The following is a 23170-nucleotide window of genomic DNA, read 5'->3' on the forward strand; positions in this document are numbered from 1 at the left end:
GCAAGTCAGACTTTAAAAATTGGTCTAGAGCAGTGGTTGTCAAAATGTGGTCTGTTTGTATTGGGACTTCTCAGTGGCATCAGGATCAAACTGTTAGCACTGTAAACTATCAGGCCTTATCCCAGAAGCTCTGGGGGTAGGGCCCAGCAATCTGTACTTTAACAAGCCCTCCAGGTGATTCTGATGTTCGCTCAAGTTTGGGAACCACTGACCAAGGAAACAGAATCTCCCTCAGCAGTTTCTCCAGAGTAACACTGCTGAATACTTCCAGTACTTTGTTTCCCTCCCAGTCCATTCATTAATGTCTCCCCCTTCCCACCCATATCCAACTGATACACAAATTCACAAAAATAATCTACACATCTCAAAAAGAACATAAAACTTTATTAAGAACATCTCATATTGTCATCAGATACAACCAAAGAAAAAGGGGTAAAGAAATAGGGAAAGTTCATCTTCCCGTGTGCTGTTGCCACCTCAGAACAGACTGGTGTGTGGATGGCTGGAATTACAGGTCGCAACCAATGCTCTGCATAAATAAATTCAGTAACACAATGCTCCCTTTCTACAGAGGAAGAACTGAGTTTACACTTTAAAAAGCTTTGATATAGTGCAACAACTATTAAACAAGACTACATCTTAGGAGCTACCTCAATAGAATACAAAGCAGTTTAGTAGCTTTATGTAATTTCATATAATATAAACTTTTTGAAAGGAAAATTCAGAAAGGACATCCTAACTTTCCCAATTTGTACTTCTGAGTGTTTTCTTTCTGAAGATTTTTCTGAACCAGTTCAACAGTGAAAAGAGGTGAGTTGCTCATCTACCGTGACACTGACAACCCAGTTTTGTTATTTTGATTTTGCAAATCAAGATGACCAGGTTATCCCAGCTTTTGCTGATCCTTTATAAGTTCATATAAAACACCCTAATTCGGAGTGCATATGAGAAGAGGTACCAAAATGGCTGCACCTGCACTGGTTTTCACAGAAGGGGAGGTTGGCTATTGAGCACAGCTGATTTTCCCAGACCCCTGGGTTCCCCCATGTGGTGATTTACTTACTGGAGTGACGGAAGAAGCAGAGGGAACACAAGGGAATCTGTTCAAATTGCCACCTCAGCCAGGTCTCTGCACTGTTTGTGGAGAAAAGAGTGATGGTATCCATTCAAACCAAAAACCCCCACTGCACTTATGGTGACGTGCTTTTCTTTTGAGGGGCCAGACGAAGCTACACTCAAAGATGCATGATTACCTCACATACACAGTGAAGAAAATGCTCATGATTTAGAATTTGGTATTTTAGTACCCCCATCCAACCCCACTACTTGAGAAAATGTAATCTACTTTTTAGAAAGGAAGACTATTTACTGCTAAGGCTTACTATGTTAACTACCATAAGGCTGACAACATAACTTCTGAAACAGACTGTAATGTTTGTGTTTACAGTCAGTGAATTAACCAACAACTGAAGGCTTGTGGAGGATTTGTCAAAGGGTAAAAATGGGGGTAGGAATCAGGTTGAGTGCTATCACTCATCACAAATCGCAACAAGCTCTTTAAAAAAATAATGCATTTTTATCATAAATATTTAGAGCAGATACTGATATTAAAATCAGTATCTAAGTCAGAAGTCTGTCTTAAACGGTGAAAATATTTTGACAAGTTTCAAATCTTCCCAGGAGTACACAGTTTATAAATTAGTTTTAAATGGAAATGAAAATATCTTGAACAAATAAATCACTTTAGCAGATCATAAAGATGGTCAGTATGTTGAAAATAAATTAACATACAAGGTTTTGCTTTCGTTTTAACAACAAAAGCTAACGTAAGTGGCATATTTTATAACACATGTGACCAGGTTTTTTATAATTGTGCATTTGCTACACTCTCCACCTCCATGCTGCATCTTATTCTTAAGTATCTTACACCTAGGGACAGAGGTACACACAACAGACACCCTAATGTGTGAGCCTGGCTGCTACACACCATTTCCTTAGTGAAGAGTGATGTTACAAATGCTGGTCAGGATCTACTACTAGTAACCTGTCAACTACATCATAAGTCAAGTACATTCATGGTTAAGTGGATTAGGTTCATGGGTTAGTCTTCTGTGGTAGTGTTCACAAGGAACTTAACTACTACTGCTTCTGTGAGAAAAAAAAAGTGCCCCAAGTCCTTTTTAAAGTTGACTATAAAACTTTGGAATATAAGCCATATATGTGTGGGAACTACTTCTATGTGTATCTATTTTGGAGAGAGGTCAAACTGTTAAAAGCACTGTTTCCAAAACTACTGGCTACTAAAAATAAATGTTTGCCTTCTCCTTCACATATAAATTCATTTTAACTATAATCTCTAATACTGAGAAAGAGAATGAAGCCATTCAGACTACTGAGACATAACTGGCTTGTGGGATTTAAAAGATGTTTTATTGACTATCTAATTTGAATCTTCTTACAACGAAAAGAAAAACATCTAATATGTAATGAATGAAAATAATATTTCTCCTAAGTCATCACTGAGTACAAAATCCACAGTTTCACAATGTGTGTTAAAGAGAAAGCAGGAGAGCATGCAACTGCTCTAACACACAGGGTTAGAAATAAAAGGTCAAGGTACATTTGCTTGGCAATTCTAAATATACAAATATAATATTTACCAGATCTACCCTGTAGTGTAGCACTGCTCAATTTTCAAATACATAGTCATTCAAAAACTGTAAGGAAACATTAAAAATGTTCCAGGCTACTTTACTGAACATTTGTGATTATTGTGTTCTTGAGATATTAGAGCTAAAAATACTATTGTTTTTAAAGTTAAGTGGCTAAGAGAATAATAAAGTATCATTATTTTACACTTCTTTTAATCCCACAGATGGCTTTACATTAAAGGGATCAATTATGTTAAAAGGAGCCTGATTTGACAAATGGAAATCAGTTCCAGAATCAAAGTTGTTCTCTTGGTACAATGTCAAAATTTATGACATTTCCAAAGCATTATCATATTAATCTACTCAAATAACTCAAAACAGTTTTAATCAAGGGGGGTCCCTAATTAACACTCCTTTTATTCTACACGATGGCAGTTGGAATGGAACCCTTATCACGCTATTGTAGTAAAGTTCTCTAGGTTCTGATCTGACCCTCAAAATGACATCCACGTTTAATGTTAAATTACTGACCTCTAAGGAATAAGGAATCAAAGGTATTGATTGAGGCACAGAATTGATATTTTGGTTGGGGAGAAGGGTGAAAATTAAGTTGGAACTTTTAGTCCCTCCTACAATCAAGTCCTAACTATACCATAATAAAGTCTCAAGCAGCTCCTGATTAGTTCTTACCCTTTAGGAATTACATACTATACAGTGATTAGATATTGAAGAAAATAAAGAAAAACACTTGCAAATACATGAAGAAATAGAAACATGGAATTTCTCACAAGGCCCTGGATCAAAAAAATTTACAAAAAGATCTTCTGAAAATAATCACTATTTGTGAGCTTATTAATACACAGAGATCATCACTTTGTTTAAACTAAGTCATGTTAACTTACCAATAAAATAGTAAACAAACCAACATTTTTAAACAATTTTATAAATTACTTGTTTCTTTTGTTAATGTCACTCTCTCAACAATATACAAAAATAACGCTACAGGCCTATCCACCTAACCTGTCTCCATCTCTTGCAAAGTCCTGGGCCCTGGAAAGAGACTGGTCATCAATCTTCACTGTAGATGTCTCCCGCAAAGGGCAGATGCATGTGGCTGCCAGTGACATTGGGCAATCGAGATAAGTCTGGCAGGCTCTGGATCCGGGACCTGAGTTCTTTGCGCACCAGGGAAACCCTGGCTAACTTGCGCTTGTATTCCTGTAACATGAAACCACTCTCGTTAGCATTCTGGGAGTTCAGAGAAGAGCTAAAGCTCTGCATAAAATCTGGTGAAGCACTCAGTTAATGTTGAACAATAAGATTACAATGTGTACTTTAGGCTCAAAAGAGGAATTTGGAAAATATTCAACTATAAACTATTAATTATTATGAAAAACCAGAGTAAGCTGTTGTTTCACAACTGTAAAAAGAAGACTAACATATTAATATACTTAACCTCAGCATGTAAGATTTCCAGGTGTACTTGAGCTTGAATAAGAAGAATTATATTTATTCACAAACTTAAACTGAAATTTACCACTGCTTTTTATTGTGAATATTAGCAACAAACCACAGGAGTATTAGCAGTACCCGTGAGTCTGTCTTTAACAGAAACCAGTTGCTTCGATATTAGTTTTTCACATATATCTTGAAATATTGCTTACATTGATCACTACCTTGAAATTAGACCAATCACTAGATGTTATTTAATGTAAAGAAGCATGTGTTATTGTTCAAATTTTATTATTTCACTAGCTGTACTTCAGTATTACTTGTTTTCATTGTAATGTTGTGCAATTTTTTTTTTTTTACATACAAAACACTTAATTTAAGAAGGGTCCAGGTGTTCCCATCGTGGCTCAGTGGTTAACAAATCCGACTAGGAACCATGAGGTTGCGGGTGCGATCCCTGGCCTCGCTCAGTGGGTTAAGGATCTGGTGTTGCTGTGAGCTGTGGTGTAGGTTGCAGACTCGGCTCGGATCCCACATTGCTGTGGTTGTGGCTGTGGCTGGCAGCTACAGCTCCAATTGGACCCCTAGCCTGGGAACCTCCATATGCCACGGGAGTGGCCCAAGAAATAGCAAAAAGACAAAAAAAAAAAAAAAAAAGAAGGGGTCCAAGGCTTCAGAGGATCACCAAAGGATTACAATGGCACACACACACACACAAAAGGATAGGAAATCCTGCAAACAGCAGCCTAAGGAGGCAGAAACTGGAAACTAATCAAGATCACGTTTTAGCTTGATTGGGGGAAACGGCCCATTCTCTGTAGTGGAAACATCTTTTAACTGAAGTTTCCAGACTTCAACAAGGAAAGAGGAACTTTCTATTAACTAATACAGTAGGATGTGAAGAAGGGAATCTAGGAAATGGGTATTATTCCTCCTAAAAAGACTAGAACGTTTTCCCTTCCTGTGACCAAGGCTGATCTCACAAACAAGACAGAGCAAGTGAGTGATAGGTTTTCATGGAGGGTAGAAGGCTTATCCACAAAGAGCCTTTGTTTTTGAGTTGACTTCACATCAGAACCACCCAGAAAATTCTGGAAGAAACTCATAGATTTTTCAAGAGAACTCCAGCCCCACTACCTATAATTAGATGAGAATTTCAGGAAGCAGGTCCAAAGCTCTTAAATTTTGCAAAAGCTCCAAAGAGGATATACAACTTAACGATAAGCAACTTCTCTACGTTGTTGTTTCTTTTTTTTTTTTTGGCCTAAAATGAAATCAGTTGGCCAGGTTTCTTTGTAGAGCCTCCTCTTTTAAAGAATAACTACACCTGGGGAAAGAAGTTTGTCAGAATTACCATATTCCAACTGCTCAGGAATAGGAGAAAGGAGGTTTCTGAAGCATGGGGAACTGGACATACTGGCAGGTAAAGAAGGAAAGGTTGAAACCTTGACACGTTCTAGTAGTTTTCAGCATATAGGAGAGGTGTCAATTCTTGCCATGTCTGCCTGTCTGTGTATTTCTAATCTATCATGAAGATCAAGGTTGCATAAAAGAGAGTGTAATAAGGATCTATAACCTTCTTCCCTTTTCCCCACTCCTAGTGACACACACTAGAGCACCAGGTAGTTTTGAGTACAACTGCTTGGAGTGGCACACAAGAGAGAGAAGCATCAGGGTATTTCATTCTAGATACGCACTTCATTCAGTAGGATCTCCATACACATCTCCACATTTAGCACCTTTCTTCTACAGAACACACGGGTAAGGAGTGCAAACACATTTCTCCATCTGCCCACTGTTCTTACTAAATTGTCCTTTAGTAACAAATAATACCTGAAATACTCTGGAGGCAGCATGATATATTCAGATGCTGTACAAACACTCTCAAATGTAATTACGCTCTGCTCCTGTTGAGGACAGATGTTTTGAGAAATGTCTTAGGTGCCTTAAATAAGGTCATTACTGCCGACTCTTAATTTCTAGCATCCAGATATGCTGTTGTTCAATTATTAAGATTTATTTTATTCCTTTGATTCAAAATGTAGCAATTAAAGCCTTCTATATATTGGTAGACACTGCATACAAAAAAACTGGTAAACATAAACAAAAGATGTTTTTTTGTTTTTTGGGTTTTTTTTTTTTTTTTTGCTTTTTAGGGCCACACCTGAGGAGGTTCCCAGGCTAGGGGTCTAATCACAACTGCAGGTGCTAGCCTATACCACAGCAACCAGCAAGGCGGGATTCAAGCCACATCTGCAATCTATACCACAGCTCACGGCAATGCCAGATCCTCAACCCACTGAGCAAGACCAGGGATCGAACCCTCAAACTCATGATTCCTAGTCAGATTTGTTACCACTGTGCCACAACAGGAACTCTAAAAATCGTCATTTATTGAATGTCCATTATATGCTAGGCATTAAAAATGAACTCAATCCTCTCAATTATCCTGTGAGAAGATAATCTTTCATAAGCATGTGAAATCATGCTTTCCTAATTTGGGAATAGAAGCAGTAGTCAAAAACTTTGTGCTGTCACAGGCTGACTTTCATCCTAAAGACAAAGGATTTGAGTATCTGAGGTAAACCATCTGAGGTTAGCCTAAAGAAAAAAATGCATGAAATCTGATTAGCTAACAGATTTTATGAGCCAGGCCACAGCCCTAAAAGTTTTAAATTGCCTCTCTGGTAGTCTAGAAAGAGGCTCCAAGGTTCCACAGATTGGTTTCTTATGGCAAGAATGCTTACAATAAGATGTGTATATTGTTTTAATCCTGATGTACAACAATGACAGTACTTCGCTTAGATCAGAATCATCAGAGCACCATGAATGTACTCTCCTCTTTTACAACATGTTTAGAAAAATGTTGTGACTACCTAATAACAATCCTCTCTTTCCTGTAAGACTGCGAGTGTAGTGATGGAGGTCCTTGCCATATGGCTAGTATATATTTATTAAGCACTGCAGATACTGTGTTAAACAAAACAGATGAGGAGTTCCCATTGTGGCTCAGCAGTAACAAACCCAACTAGTATTCATGAAGATGAAAGTTCAATCCCTGGCCTCGCTCAGTGGGTTAAGTATCCGGCGTTGCCCTGAGCTGTGGTGTGGGTAACAGACGTGGCTTGAGACCCATGTTGCTGCGGCTGTGTGGTGTAGGCCTGGGAACTTCCACATGGTGCAGGTGTGGCCTTAAAAAAAAAAGCAAAAACAAAAAAAACAAACCCAAAACAAAACAGAGGAAGTCTCCTGCCTTTACAAAGCTAACATTTCAGGAGGGAGGCATAAAAAAATAAGTATTATTGCAAGTATAAATACAATAATGAAAATAAAGTTGGCCAACAGGAGAATAAAATGCAGCAAACATAAGGAGAGAGTCAAGCCCACTTTACAAGTAAACAAAAAAAGTGAGGATCTAAAGTTCAAAAATCTTAGGTCGCTGGTGGCCTACTGGTTAAGGATTCAAGCATTGTTATTACTGTGCCTTGGGTTCCATCCCTGGCCCAGGAACTTCTGCATGCCACAGGCGAAGCAAAAAAAAAAAAAAAAAAAATTTTAAGTTTCAGAACCTCAGACCTAGAGGAGACACTAGCATGAAGAGCTCAACACCCCCTACACGACTGGTGAAAACTATTTTTTAAAACCACAACCAATCATTTAAAGCCTCTGGAAATGACCCTAAGGGAAAAAAACAGCGACTCAAGAAAATCTATGCGAACTCAGTAAGAAGGGCAAGAGGCTGTGGTATTTAAATCAAAACACTCCCTCCCCATCTCCCAGTTCAGCAAGGCAGACGGACTCCACTTCAGACTGCTGCAGCCAAGAACACAGGGATGGCTCTCCCTGCAGCTCCCAAGCTGAAAGCTTTATTCCTGGGAAGGGCAAATCTTCAGCATTTCTCATCCTATCCCCAGCTACCTATTGCTAAGTCTCAGGATAACAGAATTAAGAGCCTGGGGGGCTCTCTTCTGCTCAGCCTCAACTCTGTGAAATAGAGGCTCTGTGAAATAGAGGCTCTGTGGAAGCTGAGAATATCAGGGCATGGATAGCCTTTGCCCCCAATTTAGGAGGGGTGGTCTTCACCAGAAGAGACAAGATAAGAGGAAATACGGGCTATTGTACCACTCCTCTTCACCAACAGCTCAGGCTATCAGGAGCATCACCGGAAAGAAAAGCTTGCCATTGTGCCCAGTCTTAGCTAGTTCCACAGCCCTGACTCAAATTTTGCATGAGGAAAGAAACTGATAGCCTAAGACAGATGGGAGGTGTCCTCCTGGTGCCAGAACAATTATCTAACATTGACCTTAAAATAAAATCAGTATCTGGAAGAGATACCTGTACCTCCATGTTCATTGTACCATTATGCACAGTAGCCAAAATATGGAAACAACGTAAGTCTCTGTCAACAGATGAATGGATAAAGAAGATGTGGTATATATGCACAATGGAATATTCAGCCATGAGAAAGGAGGAAATTATATCGTTTGCAAAAACCTGGACGAAACTAGAACACATGACGCTAAGTGAAATTAACCAAAGACAAATACTACATAATATTACTTACATGTGGATTCTTTAAAAATATGTGTGTGTATGTATATACATATTAAAAAAAACTGTAGAATGATGGTGACCAGGAACCACAGTGTTGGAGGGAGATAGGGAGATGCTAGTCCAAGGGCTGTTACAAAATGAATTAAACTCTGGAGATACAATGTATAGCAAGGTGACTATAGTTAATACTTTTGTGTTGTATACTTGATATCTGCTAAGACAGCAGAGCTGAAGTGTTCTCACCACCGAAAGGAAAAGAAAAAAGTAATGATGTGAAGTGATGATTAATTAACCCGATTGTGGTAATCATTTCACAAAGTATATGTATGTCAAATCACCACCCTGTACACTTTAAATGTAAATAATTTTGTGTGTTAATTTTACTCAGTAAAGCCGGGGGTGGGGGTGGGGGGATTCTCTCTATTCATAGTAAGCCAAAAAAAAAAAAAAAACCTATGCTAAGTATGAAAAAGAAAATACAAACTTGGACAAGGGGCAGGTATCAGGGAAAGTCAAAGTTGTGGTAGCCTAATCTGATAAACCAATAGATAAAGCCACAGGTAAATTCCTCACAGTCCCCTCTTTCTTTTCTAACTTGCATTTTGCATTAACAGCTTTCAAAATACTTTGTTTTAACCTAAATGACTTTTTTTCCCTAAAAGAATTTAGTTCTGTTCCAGCCTCAAAGGAGGATTTTAATTTTAAAATTAAAAAAAAATTGCTAAAAAGCCAAACCATTAAGAAATTAAGCCCTTTCCTTTAGCAATAAATATTGATATATACTGTTTTTATTACAATGGTATAGTGTTCTATTTTTGTGAGTTTCTTTAATTTTTTAATTGAACTATAGTTGCATTTACATTGTTTCAGGTGTACAGCAAAGTGATTCAGTTATATATATTTCAGATTCTTTTTCATTTTAGGGTATTACAAGATAATGAATATAGTTCTGTTTTATACATAGTGGTCTGTATCTGTTCATATCAACCTCCAAATTTATCTGTCCCTTCGTTTTCTTCTTTGTTCCCTTGTGATTTGATGACTACCTTTAGTGTTAGTTTAGGTTCCTTTTTCTTTTTTTTGTGTATATATATATATTACAGAGTTTTAGGTTTTGGTGACCTTCAGTTTTTTGTATAGCAATACTATATATATATACAGTATTGTTCTAAGTTGCTGATCTCAATTTCAAACACTTTTTGTTTTGTTTTGTTTTGGTCATGCCCAAGGTATGTGGAAGTCCCTGGGCCAGAGACTGAACCAGAGCCAGAGCAGTGACAAGGCCAAACCCTTAACTGCTGGGCCACCAGGGAATTCCTCAAATTTTAAATATCCTGCACTTTTACTCTCCTCCTCTCACAGTGACTGTTTTTGATGTTTTTCACCTAATTGTATTGTGTATCCCTTAGCTACTTATTGTGAACACAGATGATTTTATTTTTGTCTTTTGACCTCCCTAAACTATATTTATCAAAGATTGCTTAGCTTTACTGTATGTTTGCCTTTGCTAGTGAGTTTTTTCATTATGTAATTTTTTTTTTCTAGTTTTGGCCTTTTCTTTTCCACCTAGAGAAACTCCTATAACATTTGTTTTAAAGCTCTTTTGGTGGTTCTGAATTCTTATCTGTAGAACTTCTGATTTCTCCATCAAATCTGAATGGGTGCCTTACAGGTAGAGTATTCTTGGTTGCAGGTTTTCCCCTATCACCACTTTAAATATATGATGCCACTTTCTTCTGGCTTGCAGAGTTTCTGCTGAAAAACCAGCTCATAGTCTTATATGAGTTTCCTTGTATGTTATTTGTTGCTTTTCCCTTACTGCTCTTAATACTCTCTATCTTTAATTTTTGTCAGCTTTTATACAAATTAAAACCAAAATGAGATACCACTTCATACCCACTAGGATGGCTACAATCAAAAAGACAGACAATAAAAGAGCTGACAAGAACATGGAGAAACTGAAACCCTTACAACAAGCTGGTGGAAATTTAAAATGATACAGCCAATGTGGAGAACAGTTTGGCAATTCCTTTAAAATGCAGAGTTAAAATATCTACTCCTAGGAATATACAAAAGAGAAATGAAAATGTCCACTCAAAATATTCATACTTGAATGTTCACAGCAACATCATTCATAATAACCAAAAAGTAGAAAAAAATCTAAATATCTATCCACTGATGAATAGAGAAACAAAATGTGGTATAACCCTATATTTGGCCATAAAAAGAAATGAATTACCAATACATGCTACAACACAGAAGACCTTTGAAAACATCATGTTTAATAAAAGAAGCCAGTCAAGGGAGTTCCCGTCATGGCACAGTGGTTAATGAATCCGACTAGGAACCATGAGGTTGCGGGTTCGATCCCTGGCCTTGCTCAGCAGGTTAAGGATCTGGCGTTGCCGTAAGCTGTGGTGTAGGTTGCAGACACAGCTCGGATCCCGCGTTGCTGTGGCTCTGGTGTAGCATGGCAGCTACAGCTCCGATTAGACCCCTAGCCTGGGAACCTCCATATGCCGCAGAAGTAAATTCAAAAAAAAAAAAAAAAAAAGGAAGCCAGTCAAATAGACTGTATCTTGTCTGGTTCCATTTACATAAAATGTCCAGATTAGGCAAATTTATAGAAACAGAAGTTAGATTTACAGTTGCTTAGCTCTTGGTCAGGTGGAATGGAAATAAATAAGGTTTCCTTTAGGGTAGACAAAAATGTTCTAAAATTACAGACTGAAGTGATGGTTGCAAAGTCCTATAAATATACTAAAGAAGAGTATACTTTAAATAAGTTACATGGCTTGTGTATTTATCTCAATAAAATTGTTAAAAAAGAGGGAAAAAGGCTTTGTTAGTCTGAAAACCTAAGTATCACCTGTAGTATTGTTTTTAAAGGGAAATGGATTCCAAGTTCTGCTACTTTCCTAAGAAATTCACTTACAACTCACATAGACAAAGGCAAAGGTAAGCTGGTCATTCCACTGGCAGCAAATGCCAAATTCACACAATATAAACATGCTCCCATCTATTCTAACCTAGATTCCTGGAAAGACCAATTTGATATCTGTCAATCCAAATTTATAGTCCCAGTGATGAACACAAGTTATGGTCAGGAGGGACAAAGCAATTCCACAGAAAATAAAGACACTCTTTATAACAGCTGCTTTTAATACCCCACCTGCATGTAATATAACACCTACTAATTTACATACCAACATTTTAATGCATGTTTACACTAAATGTCAGTTTGGCAGTCGTCCAACCTGACATTCTAACTCTTCCTGCATATTATTTACATTTTCAAACAAATGTACCATTCTCTTATTCAATACTGAACTCAAAGGCCTGAGCTGATCTACTTCGAACTTCAGTTTAGCAAACTTTTTTTTTGGTCTTTTTAGGGCCACACCTACAGCATAGGAACATTCCCAGGCTAAGGGTCGAATCAGAGCTGTAGCCTACGCCACAGCCACAGCAACTCTGGATCCGAGCCACATCTATGACCTACACCACAGCTCATGCTAATGCTGGATTCTTAACCCAATGAGCAAGGCCAGGGATCAAACTGCATCCTCATGGATTCTAGTCAGATTCACTTCCACTGAGCCATGATGGGAACTCCTAGCAAACATTTCTTAAGCATCCTATAGTAACAGTACATGTCACTCGCTGTGCTGAGAACACACAGATGAATCATAATCCTTACCTAGAAGAGCACACAATTTAAAGGTCAAGCAAACAAATAATTATAATAACATATGATGTGCTCTACCAAAGGTGAAAACCACTATCAATGACGTAACAAAAATTAAAATGTGGAGGACACTGCCCCACGGAGGAGTTCAGAGAAGGTTTTTCAGAGGAGACATGGGGAGATCACAATGGGTCAAGAGAACAGCAAAATAAGGCAGGGAAAAAAAAAAAAAGATAACCAGGCAGAGAAGATAAAGGGCATGATATGTACACGGCAACTCACTATCACCACAATGCAGGGTGTAAAGTGAAAAAAATTAATTCCCTTACAAAATAGTCACTCGTAAGTTGTGAGAGAATGAGTCTGCATACAGTACAGAAAAGGATGAATCTGAAACCCAGCTAGGAATTAACTGGAACTGTCTGGGCAAGAAAGGACTAGGACCTGAACCAATCAGTGGTAGTAGAACACTGTACAAACCACAATGTACATAAATAATACCTCAAAAAGATGAAAACTATGTATTGTAAGAAACATCAGCAGAACCTCGTTGTAGTTCTGATGTGAAGAATGAGGTTTCAGGCTTGATGAGTGGCTGGATGGAAGTGCTATTATATGAGATAGCATAGACAATGGTAAAAACTCCTCTGTGGAAGATACGGCGTTCATTTTAACCTAAGTGTGAGTTACCTGTGGGACTTGTCGTAGGCATCTGGAAATGTGATTCTGGCATTCAGAGCTGGAAATAACGATTTGGGTTTCATTATGCTCAAACAAAGTCTATCTAAAACCATGAGATATGTACAAGCCAATTAAGCTTATGAGTGCATATATGGCAATGTTTCTCAATCATTTGAAAGCATTTTGTCTCATCTTTCCCCTAACTATTCTAGCTTTAGAACATTTATCATCCATTGCCCAAAAAAATTTTGTCTACTTATGCTTTCTATAATTTGTTTCAGAAAAAAAAATGTATGTTGAATGTCATTTTCTGAATTATCCATCATACTACACCACAACCCACCATACTAATGTGCATCAAGAAGATAGTATATCCCCTCCGCCCCCTGGTTGGGAATCAAAGATACACAGGAAGAAAGAGAAATAATTATTCTTAACCAACTCAGAATATCTGCTCTCCAAGTTCTTACAAGTCAATAACAAATTGGTTGTAATTTGATATTTGAAAAGAGTCACTTAAAGTATTTCTTTTTTGTCTTTTTAGGGCTGCACCTCAGCATATCTAAGTTCCCAGGCTAGGGGCTGAATTGGAGCTGCAGCTGCCAGCTTATGCCACAGCCACAGCCACACCAGATCTGACCTGCTTCTATGACATACGCCACAGCTTGCAGCAATACCAGATCCTTAACCCACAGAGCAAGGCCAGGGATTAAACCTAAATCCTCATGGATACCAGTCAGGTTCTTAACCCTGTTCAGCCACAATGGGAACTCCTTAAACTTTTTTTTTTTTTTTTGTCTTTTTGCCATTTCTTGGGCTGCTCCCGCGGCATATGGAAGTCCCCAGGCTAGGGGTCTAATCGGAGCTGTAGCCAACAGCCTACGGCAGAGCCACAGCAACGTGGGAAGCGAGCCGTGTCTGTAACCTACACCACAGCTCATGGCAATGCCAGATCCTTAACCCACTCAGCAAGGCCAGGGATTGAACCCACAACCTCATGGTTCCTAGTTGGATTCGTTAACCACTGAGCCACGACGGGAACTCCATCCTTAAAGTATTTCTTATTTGAAAAGTTTAATGGTTTCCCATATAAGTGGGGGGTTGCACATGGTGACTTATTTCCAAAGAGTGGAGTATGAAAAGGAGCACACCAATACTGTTAAGTCCTGTTGTTACTATGTGCCCTTGATAAAACGTAGTAAAAATGGCTTTTTACCATGTTTGTCTTCCTTCTCAAAAAACATTAACTCAGTGTTAATTCTAAGAAAAACATCAGACCAATCCCAACTGAGACACACTACAAAATGCCTGAGCAACATTCCCCAAGACTATCAAGGTCATCAAACAAAAGGAAAGTCTAAAAGATGTCACAGCAAAGAAGAGTCTGAGAAAACATGACAAATAAGCATATGATATTCTAGATCCTAGAATAGGGCATTAGGTAAAAATTAAGAAAATCTGAATTAAGTATGGAAATTAATTAATAATATCCCAACATTGGTTCACAAATTGTGAAAATGTATCAAATTAATTTAAGATATTAACAACAGGGGAGAATGAATATGAGGTATACGAGACTATGCTATCACCATAATTTTTAGATAAACCTAAAATTGTCCTAAAATAAATTTATTAAAATTTAAAAAAAGGAGTTCCCGTTGTGGCACAACAGAAGCGAATCCAACTAGGATCCAATTAGGTTGTGGGTTCAATCCTTGGCCTTGCTCAGGGGGTTAAGGATCCAGCATTGGCATGAGCCGTGGGACAGGCCGCAGATGTGGCAATGATCTGGCGCTGCTATTGCTATGACTATGGTGTAGGCCAGCAGCTATAGCTCTCATCAGATCCCTAGCCTGGGAACCTCCATATGCTGCAGATGCGGCCCTAGAAGTCCAAAAAATAAATAAATTAAGTTAAATAAATATATTTTTGAAAAAAGGCTAATGGAAATTTTTCCAGATTAACCAAGCCACTTTGCACTTTTTATTCTAATCTTCATAAAAATCCTGCAACAAAGGTATCACTGCCTCTGCTTTACAGATGAGGAAACTCAAAGTTTTAAAAACTGGCAGTTAACTGCTCAAGAGTTATAAATGCCAGATACCACATAACACAATATATATATATATTTTTTAAGGGCTGCACCTATGGCATATGGAGGTTACCAGGCTAGGGGGCGAATCAGAGCTACAGCTGCTGGTCTACACCACAGCCCCAGCAACACCAGATCTGAGCACATCTGCTACCCACAACCTATACCACAGGTCACAGCAACGCCGGATCCTAAACCCACTTAGTGAGGCCAGGGATCAAACCTGCATCCTCATGGTTCCCAGTCGGATTCGTTTCCACTGCACCACAGTGGAAACTTCCCATATAACACATTTACTACCATTCATCAAAATTAATGGATAGGAGTTCCCGTCGTGGCACAGTGGTTAACGAATCCGACTAGGAACCATGAGGTTGTGGGTTCGATCCCTGGCCTTGCTCAGTGGGTTAAGGATCTGGCGTTGCCGTAAGCTGTGGTGTAGGTTGCAGACACAGCTCGGATCCCGAGTTGCTGTGGCTCTGGTGTAGGCTGGTGGCTACAGCTCCAATTTGACTCCTAGCCTGGGAACCCCCATATGCCATGGGAGTGGCTCTAGAAATGGCAAAAAGACAAAAAAAAAAAATTAACGGATAAACTAATCTATCTTCGTTATTTTTGGTCAAATGATACAATATTCACCATTCAAAAATATGTTACAATCAAATCTTAGAATCATCACTTGTATTAAATTATCCACATTCTAATGCAGATTTTACAAGAATATTGCAGAACTATCTACAATTTAAGATTCCAAATAATATACAGACATTAAAGCAGTATTTTTTTTAAGATGGGGAAATCTGTAATGTTTAATCTGATCTGAACACAAAATGTTCTTAAAGCCAAAATGATTCCAATTCCTATTTAAAATCCTTTGTTCAAATTATTCTTCTAGGAGTTCCCACTGTGGTGCAGCAAAAACGAATCCAAGTAGGAACCCTGAGGTTGTGGGTTCGATCCCTGGCCTTGCTCAGTGGGTTAATGATCTAGTGTTGCAGTGAGCTGTGGTGCAGGTGGCAGATGCAACTCAGATCCTTTGTTCCTGTGGCTGTGGTTTAGGCCAGCAGCTGTAGCTCCAACTGGACCCCTAGCCTGGAAACCTCCATATGCCATGGGTGCCATCCTAAAAAGCAAAATAAAATTATTTTTCTATTACTTGTCCACGATCCTTGTCTAATTTCTGTCCGTTGTAAAAGTGCCAGCTTAAATCCCAAGCCTTTATTAAACCTTCCCTAATGACTCCTCTCACATCTGACCTTTCACTCATTGGGGACCTTTCACCAATGTACTGTAATGTACTGTTTGACATCCTACTATTCCCACATTACACATACAGGATACACACACACACACACAGAGCTAATGAATAATGAGAATGCCAAAAAATGACGGAAAAATTCTAATCCCCGAATGGTTGAAATGGTTTAGCCAACTGTTTCAAAAATTATTTTTGTATGTAAATAAAATGAAGAGTACACCCAAGTGGAAGTTCCCAGGCTAGGGATCAAATCAGCTGCAGCTGCCCATCTACGTCACAGCCACAGTAACACCAGATCCGAGCCACAGCTTGTGGCAATTCTGGTTCCTTATCTCACTGAGCAAGGCCAGGGATTCAAACCACATCCTTATGGATACTACATCAGGTTCTCAACCTGCTGAGCCACAACAGGAACTCCAAGATACTTAAACTTAACCAGAGAACCAACTCTGTGTCTTTTGCCTCTAAAATTCCATTCTCCTTCCAGTCTCATCTACCTTTGTTTAGCCAACAGCTCTTTCAATTTTCTAAATGAGACATATGCCAATTAATTATATACTTCAATTACTGTATCTATTTGTGTAACCAACACCTGACCAAAAGAAAGGCTTTTTCAGAAACCCAAACTTCCTCATACCACCTCTTCCAACTTTTAATCACTATTTCCCAAACTTCAATGAGCTAAACGACATTCTTCATGTCTTCACCATGTGAGTCACCTATACTAGTTACTTAATATTTCTATTTAAATCAACTCACTTAACGGAGCTTCACTCTAAGAAACAGGCCCAATTCTGATTCTAGTGAGCAAGCTGTGTAGCTTCTGCAGGAACAAAGTCAGAATATAAACCATTTTCCAGAATGACCTGAAAACAAGGTTTTGCTAAGTCATTCTCTCTCACTCTTCATTTGTGAAATCAATCTTTTGGGTCCCTTTCAAGTAAAACAATATGATTGGGCTGGACAACATTCAGTTTTAAAATATTAACTAGGATAGTTTTTCAGCAAAGAAAACATGGACATCCTAGTATGATTGTTAAAGACTTTCCCCACAATAGTTTTTTTTTTAAAAAAGCTGCACCTGTGGCATATGGAGGTCCTCAGGCCAGGGGTTGAATTGGAGCGGTAGCTTGCCAGCCTACACCACAGCCACAGCAACGCAGGATCCTTAATCCACTGAGCAAAGGTCAGGGATCAAACTCGAGTCCTCATGGATACTAGTCAGGTTCACTACTGTTGAGCCATGATGAGAACTCCACACAATAGTATTTATGTAAGAAATAAAGATGGAGACACTGATGTGGTATCCATATGACATCTTATTTCCATAGTTTTCCACAAGGTATATCTACACACATTATCTAAACAGTTAAACTTTCCCTTTATATCCCAATATATGTATCCTTGGTCTGAAATCTGATTGATTCAGTTCTGGCTACTTCAAATGGTCTATTATATCATCAGTCTTCATTTTAACCAAATATTTGATAATAAAATAAGCGGGTTCTTGGGTCACAAAAGAACAAATTAATGAAGGGAAAGCTTCATTCAAAAGAGTATCAAGATATAAACTTCAGAACATATTATAGAACCCCTTAGGTTGATGGTAATCTTCACAATCATGGTTCTTTTTATTTGTTCTCCTGAAAGACTTCTAAATGGTTCTGTTCTTTGATATGTATTTCATTACGTCCTTTGCCATCCTAAGATGTTAACGTACAAGTCTCAAGTGACTTTCTTCAATGTAACTACTTAGAAGCTCCAATTCTCATTTTTCAGGATCCACCATAATTTATTTTGGGGTTAGGGCTTTTTCCTGTGTTAGACAGGTAAAGTTAACTGAAGTATCAAGATTTTAAATTACTTTTTTTTTTAAAGGATCTGGCATTGCCACGAGCTGCAGTGGTGTAGGGTGCAGACTCGGCTTGGATCCCACATTGCTGTGACTGCGGCATAGGCTGGCAGCCACAGCTCCAATTTGACCCCTAGCCTGAGAACTTGCATATGCCAGGTGTGGGCCTGAAAAAACAAAAACAAAACATAAAATATCACTTTTTTTCTTCTTTTGTCACACCCACAGCATGCAGAAATTCCCGGGCCAAGGATCAAACCCATGCCACAGCAGTGACTCAAGCCACTGCAGTGACAAGAGACTGTCACTGCCTGACAAGAGAACTCCCCACTTTTTTTTCTCAAACGAGGCCAAGAAATCCCATGTCGGGGACTTTGGAGATTAGTCAAGTCTGTTGCCATCTCCAGGGAACAGAGTTCAAAGGAGACAAAGATCTTAGTGGTGTGTCCTAACTTGTCTTCTAAAAAACAAGTACCCAAGCTTAGCTCTTGGGATTTAACAATATAAGTGATAGTTTAAAAAATACTTTACGTATAAATAAAATGTTTAAGAAAATAAAACATCGAGTCCTTCCCCATTTCTTTTCTCCTTACCCTATACTTCTCTGATGGAGCCATTTTTCCGTGGCCATCCACAGAAAAGCTTTACCTTTTAGTGGGAAATACTCTACTGTAAATGAATACCATCTAATAAACTGTCTTACATCTTTTCCTCTGAGATCTTAAAATCATTCTCTTAAATAAGTATTCTTTTTTTTTTTTTTTTTAGGGCTGCGTGGAAGTTCTCAGGCTAGGGGTCAAATCAAAGCTGTAGCTGCTGGCCTACGCCACAGCAACACAGGATCCAAGCTGTGTCTTCAACCTACAGAGCTCATGGCAATGCCAGGTCCTTAAACTCACTGAGCAAGGCCAGGGATCAAACCTGTGACTTCATGGATGCTAATCAGATTCGTTAACCACTGAGCCACGATGGGAATTCCTTAAATAAGCTAAGTATTCTAAAAGCAGATTTTATTTTTAAAAATCCTTAAAATAATTAATTCCCATCTATTAATAAGTTATAATTCTATTACCATAAAGGCTCATTAGCCTTCTGGGTTAATAAGTAGAAAAAAAAGATTTAATATTTTCTCAGGGACTAAGTTTTCTGCAAGGAACTCAATGCCCACCTGGCTATAGACTGGGTGTTTTTTTAAATCAATAATGCTAAATTGTAACAAGGGTAATACTTTCACAAATAAGCTTTATACATTTCTAGATTTCATCAAGTATAACCCTAAATAAAAATTTGATGCGCTTAACTAAATGCCAAACAAGTGCTCCATTTAGTCTTTATAGGTAGAGACAATCATTATCCATGTATTAGATAATAAAACTAAGGCACGATTAATCAATCACTACTTAAGAAACTTCCCCTAAAGCCAACACAAAGGGGAAAATGCTTCGAACCTAGACAGTCTGGCTTCAGAGTCCTCATACTTAACCACTATGCTTATCCTGCCTCTTGTACCTTGGCATTGTTATTGGGATAAGTATTCTGAAGAAGTATGTTACCCTACTGAAATCTACATTATATCAAAAAGGATCGCCACAGTGAGAAGACTAACAGTCATGTCCCTAAAACTCAAAATCCAACACTTTAAGGAAACTGTTACTTGCATTTGTTAGTCTAATTCTGCCATTAAAACATCTCTGGAATTCCCAGTAGTGGAGATGAGTCATCATTTTGTCATGGATAACAGCATATGGGCCTTGAGCCTTTTTTTTCTTTTTTCTTTTTCTTTTTTTTTTTAATAAAAGAGGACCCAGTAATAATATCAACACAGGGAATGACGCAAGGGGATAGCCCAATCAGGAATGATGATCAATATCCAAGGAAGGTTGAAACTGTACTAATTATCAGTTCTGACTGTGGGGAGGGAAGGAGGGAGGGGGGATAAGCCAGGAGATAGATAGGCAGCATACAGCTTAGGCCATTTCTCTGAAAGCAACTTCAAAATCAAATAGAAATTTAAAGAAATGAGATTAAGAATCAAATTAATTTTTCTACTTGTATAATTATTTAAACTAGGAAGTACACTTAACCATGCTTTAAATTTTCATTCCGTGTGACCCTTTACCCTATTTTCCCTGTGTGTGACCTTCTAGTCTCACTCCTTTAGTATGTATTATCCAGTTACTAAAGAATCACACTGCTTCAGGCTCATGGAAGTTGGCACTTGTTATTTCTGAAACTGGTTTCCTAGAGAACATTGTTAAACAGGATTCAAACAAGCAGGCCATAAATCCGAGATGAGAGGTTCTGGGTTGTTTGAGAGCAGACAAATTTCTTTGCTACATCCCTGTTCCAATCTCGAACATGCTCATGTCCAGAGTGAAGCTCCAAAGAGGGAAATCTAGTTTGCAACATTCCTCAAAAACACTGAAATATATATTTGCTGAATATATACTACCACCTCCCAGAGCTAGTTGTTTACATATAGAATATACTCAGGCAAACATTAGACCCATTATTTTTGTCCTTGCCATTCAACCTCTTCTTGACCACCTTCAGCAACAGCAAACACTATTTTATCCTTCACGTTTGGAGAACAACTTCACTGAATATACAGTTCTAGCTGGTGTTTTTCCTTCAACATTTCACCTCACTCCCTTCTTGTGTGGTACTGCCGAGAAGTCCACTCTAATCCCTATTCTGCAGGTAAACTGTTTTTCTCCTCTGGGTTTTTTCATGGTTTTCTCTTTGGCTTTCCTCTTTTGCAGTTTCAAAGTGCAGACTGTAGATTTTGGGGTATGATGCCGGGTATCACTTGTTCTCTGAGTTTCTTGGACCAGTGGTTTGATGTCTGTCATTAATTTTGGAATTACTGGAACTTGCCCATTATTACTTCAAATATTTCTTCATTTGTTCGACTTCTGGTAACCCGAGCACATGTATGTTACACTTCTCCAAACTGTCCCACAGTTCTTGAATGTTCTGGGTTTGGTTTCTGTTTTGCTTTGGTTTGGCGGGGAAAGGGGCTGTTGCTTGTTCCATTTTCTTTTTGCTTTTCAGTTTGGGAAGTTTCTACTGACCTTTTATCAAGCTCATTGAATTTTTTTTCCTCAGCTGTGTCCAGCCTATTGAGGTGACCACCAAAGGCAGTCTTCATTTGTCAGTTTTTATTTCTAGCATTTAAAATTTGCTTTTGGAGTTCTCTTTGTGGCTCAGCAGGTTAAGAATGTGGCATTATCACTGCAGCAGCTTCAGTTGCTGCTATGGCACAAGTTTGATTGCTGGCCCAGGAATGTCCACAAGCTGTGGGTGTGACTGAAAAATAAAATTTGCCTTTCATTCTTGAGCATTGTCACCACTCTACTTAAACCTGCTTTTGCATGATGTCTACTTTTCCATTAGAGTTGTTAATTAGTTATTCTAAACTCCTGAACTGGTAATTCCAAAAGGTGTATCATACAACAATCTGTTTCTGATCCTTGTTTTTTCTCTTCAGACTGTTTTCCTTTTGGTATGATGTGTGATTTTTTTTAAAAGCTAATTAATAGGCAATAAAAACTGAGGTAAACAAATCTTTATTGTGAGGTTTTATGTTAATTTGGCCAAGAGTTGGGCTATATCTAAGGTTTGCTATGGATGTTGACAGCTGAGCCTGAAACTCATTACTTTATTAAATAATCCTTTCACTATTAGGCCAGTTCTAACTGTCACAATGGTGTTCCTTGTCACCTGGAACATATCCATTGACCCTAGCTCTGCCTTCTTGACATAAACCCAACTCCTCTGATAGTTTTCAAAGCATCTGAAGACAGGCAGCATATGTATATTATGTCTGTACTCACGTTTGATCTCTGACATCTCCATTTTTTTAAAACTGTTCCCCAAGGTATTTTGTTTCTATTTCCTTTTCCATCCTGGTCCCTGTCTCTGAATACACTGTGGTAAATTAATCACTTTTGCTAAACTAGAATCCAGCCAGAGTTGAATACAGAACCCCAGCTGTGGTTTAACCAGCATTCAATGAAACAGAACTTCATTTCCATATCATGAACACTTAATGTAGATGTTACCACAGCTCTGTCACCATGGTGACTAATGACCAGTGCTTTCTCCTGTGTGACACCAAGCTAGGTCTTCACCATACTGATGCAGTTAACTTAGAGGAATCCAAATGCAGGAACTGCCATTGGAAGTTTTTAAGCAGAGAAAAATAATAAAAGCAAGGCAAGATTCATACCAATTCCCATTCAATTTGCACTGGTCATGGACCAACGGTTATTAATTAATCTGTGAGCCATGGATGAGTATTAGAGGGAGCCCTAATTCAACTGAAGTTGTAAGTAAATCTGTATGCATATGAGCATTTTTCAAAGCTGTTGGCAACTCAAAAAAAGGTTAAAATGTCCATGTTTTCATATCCTATAATCTTTCTGATGTTTCATGAAAATACCTTTTTTTAAATACAAGAAAAACTGAACACAGTTCACTATGGTCCAAAGTCAAAAGGTTACTAAAATCTCACTAGGAATTAAAATTAATATAAAACATACTACTATAGCATAATACATTTAGCATCTAATAAGCTATCAAAATTTACCTTGGAGTTCCCGTCATGGCTCAGTGGTAACAAACCCAACTAGTATCCATGAGGATGTTGGTTTAATCCCTGGCCTCGCTCAGTGGGTTAAGGATCCCACATGGCTGTGAGCTGTGATGTAGGTTGCAGACGCAGCTCAGATCCCGTGTTGCTGTGGCTGCAGTGTAGGTCAGCAGATACAGCGCTTCAGCTCTGATTTAACCCCTCGCCTGAGAACCTCCATATGACACGGGTGCAGCCCTAAAGACACACACACACACACACACACAAGATCTTAGCCCAATAATGATCTGCCTAGTTAATATATGTGCATTTCATTTTAACAAAAATTACCTCAATTTAAAATCTACT

General features: G+C 38.4%; 1 protein-coding gene across 4 annotated transcripts in view; it reads right to left on the reverse strand.

Annotated features, from left to right (window-relative positions):
- Nucleotides 1-364: 364 nt before the first annotated feature.
- Nucleotides 365-23170, reverse strand: part of RPRD1A (regulation of nuclear pre-mRNA domain containing 1A) — a 72673-nt gene continuing 49867 nt past the window's right edge. For 2 of the 4 annotated variants that reach the window (XR_007136699.1, XR_007136701.1), the window contains exon 9: nucleotides 3746-3869. Coding sequence is in view for 1 of the 4 variants with exons in the window: in XM_047794137.1 (XP_047650093.1) it covers nucleotides 3720-3869 (150 nt within the window). In the remaining 3 variants the exon portion in view is untranslated. Of the gene's footprint in view, nucleotides 3870-23170 lie in introns of all 4 variants that reach the window. The other 2 variants (XM_047794137.1, XR_007136700.1) reach the window with 2 other exon arrangements.

Source organism: Phacochoerus africanus, chromosome 8, assembly GCF_016906955.1.
Source record: "Phacochoerus africanus isolate WHEZ1 chromosome 8, ROS_Pafr_v1, whole genome shotgun sequence".
Lineage (NCBI taxonomy): Eukaryota > Metazoa > Chordata > Mammalia > Artiodactyla > Suidae > Phacochoerus > Phacochoerus africanus.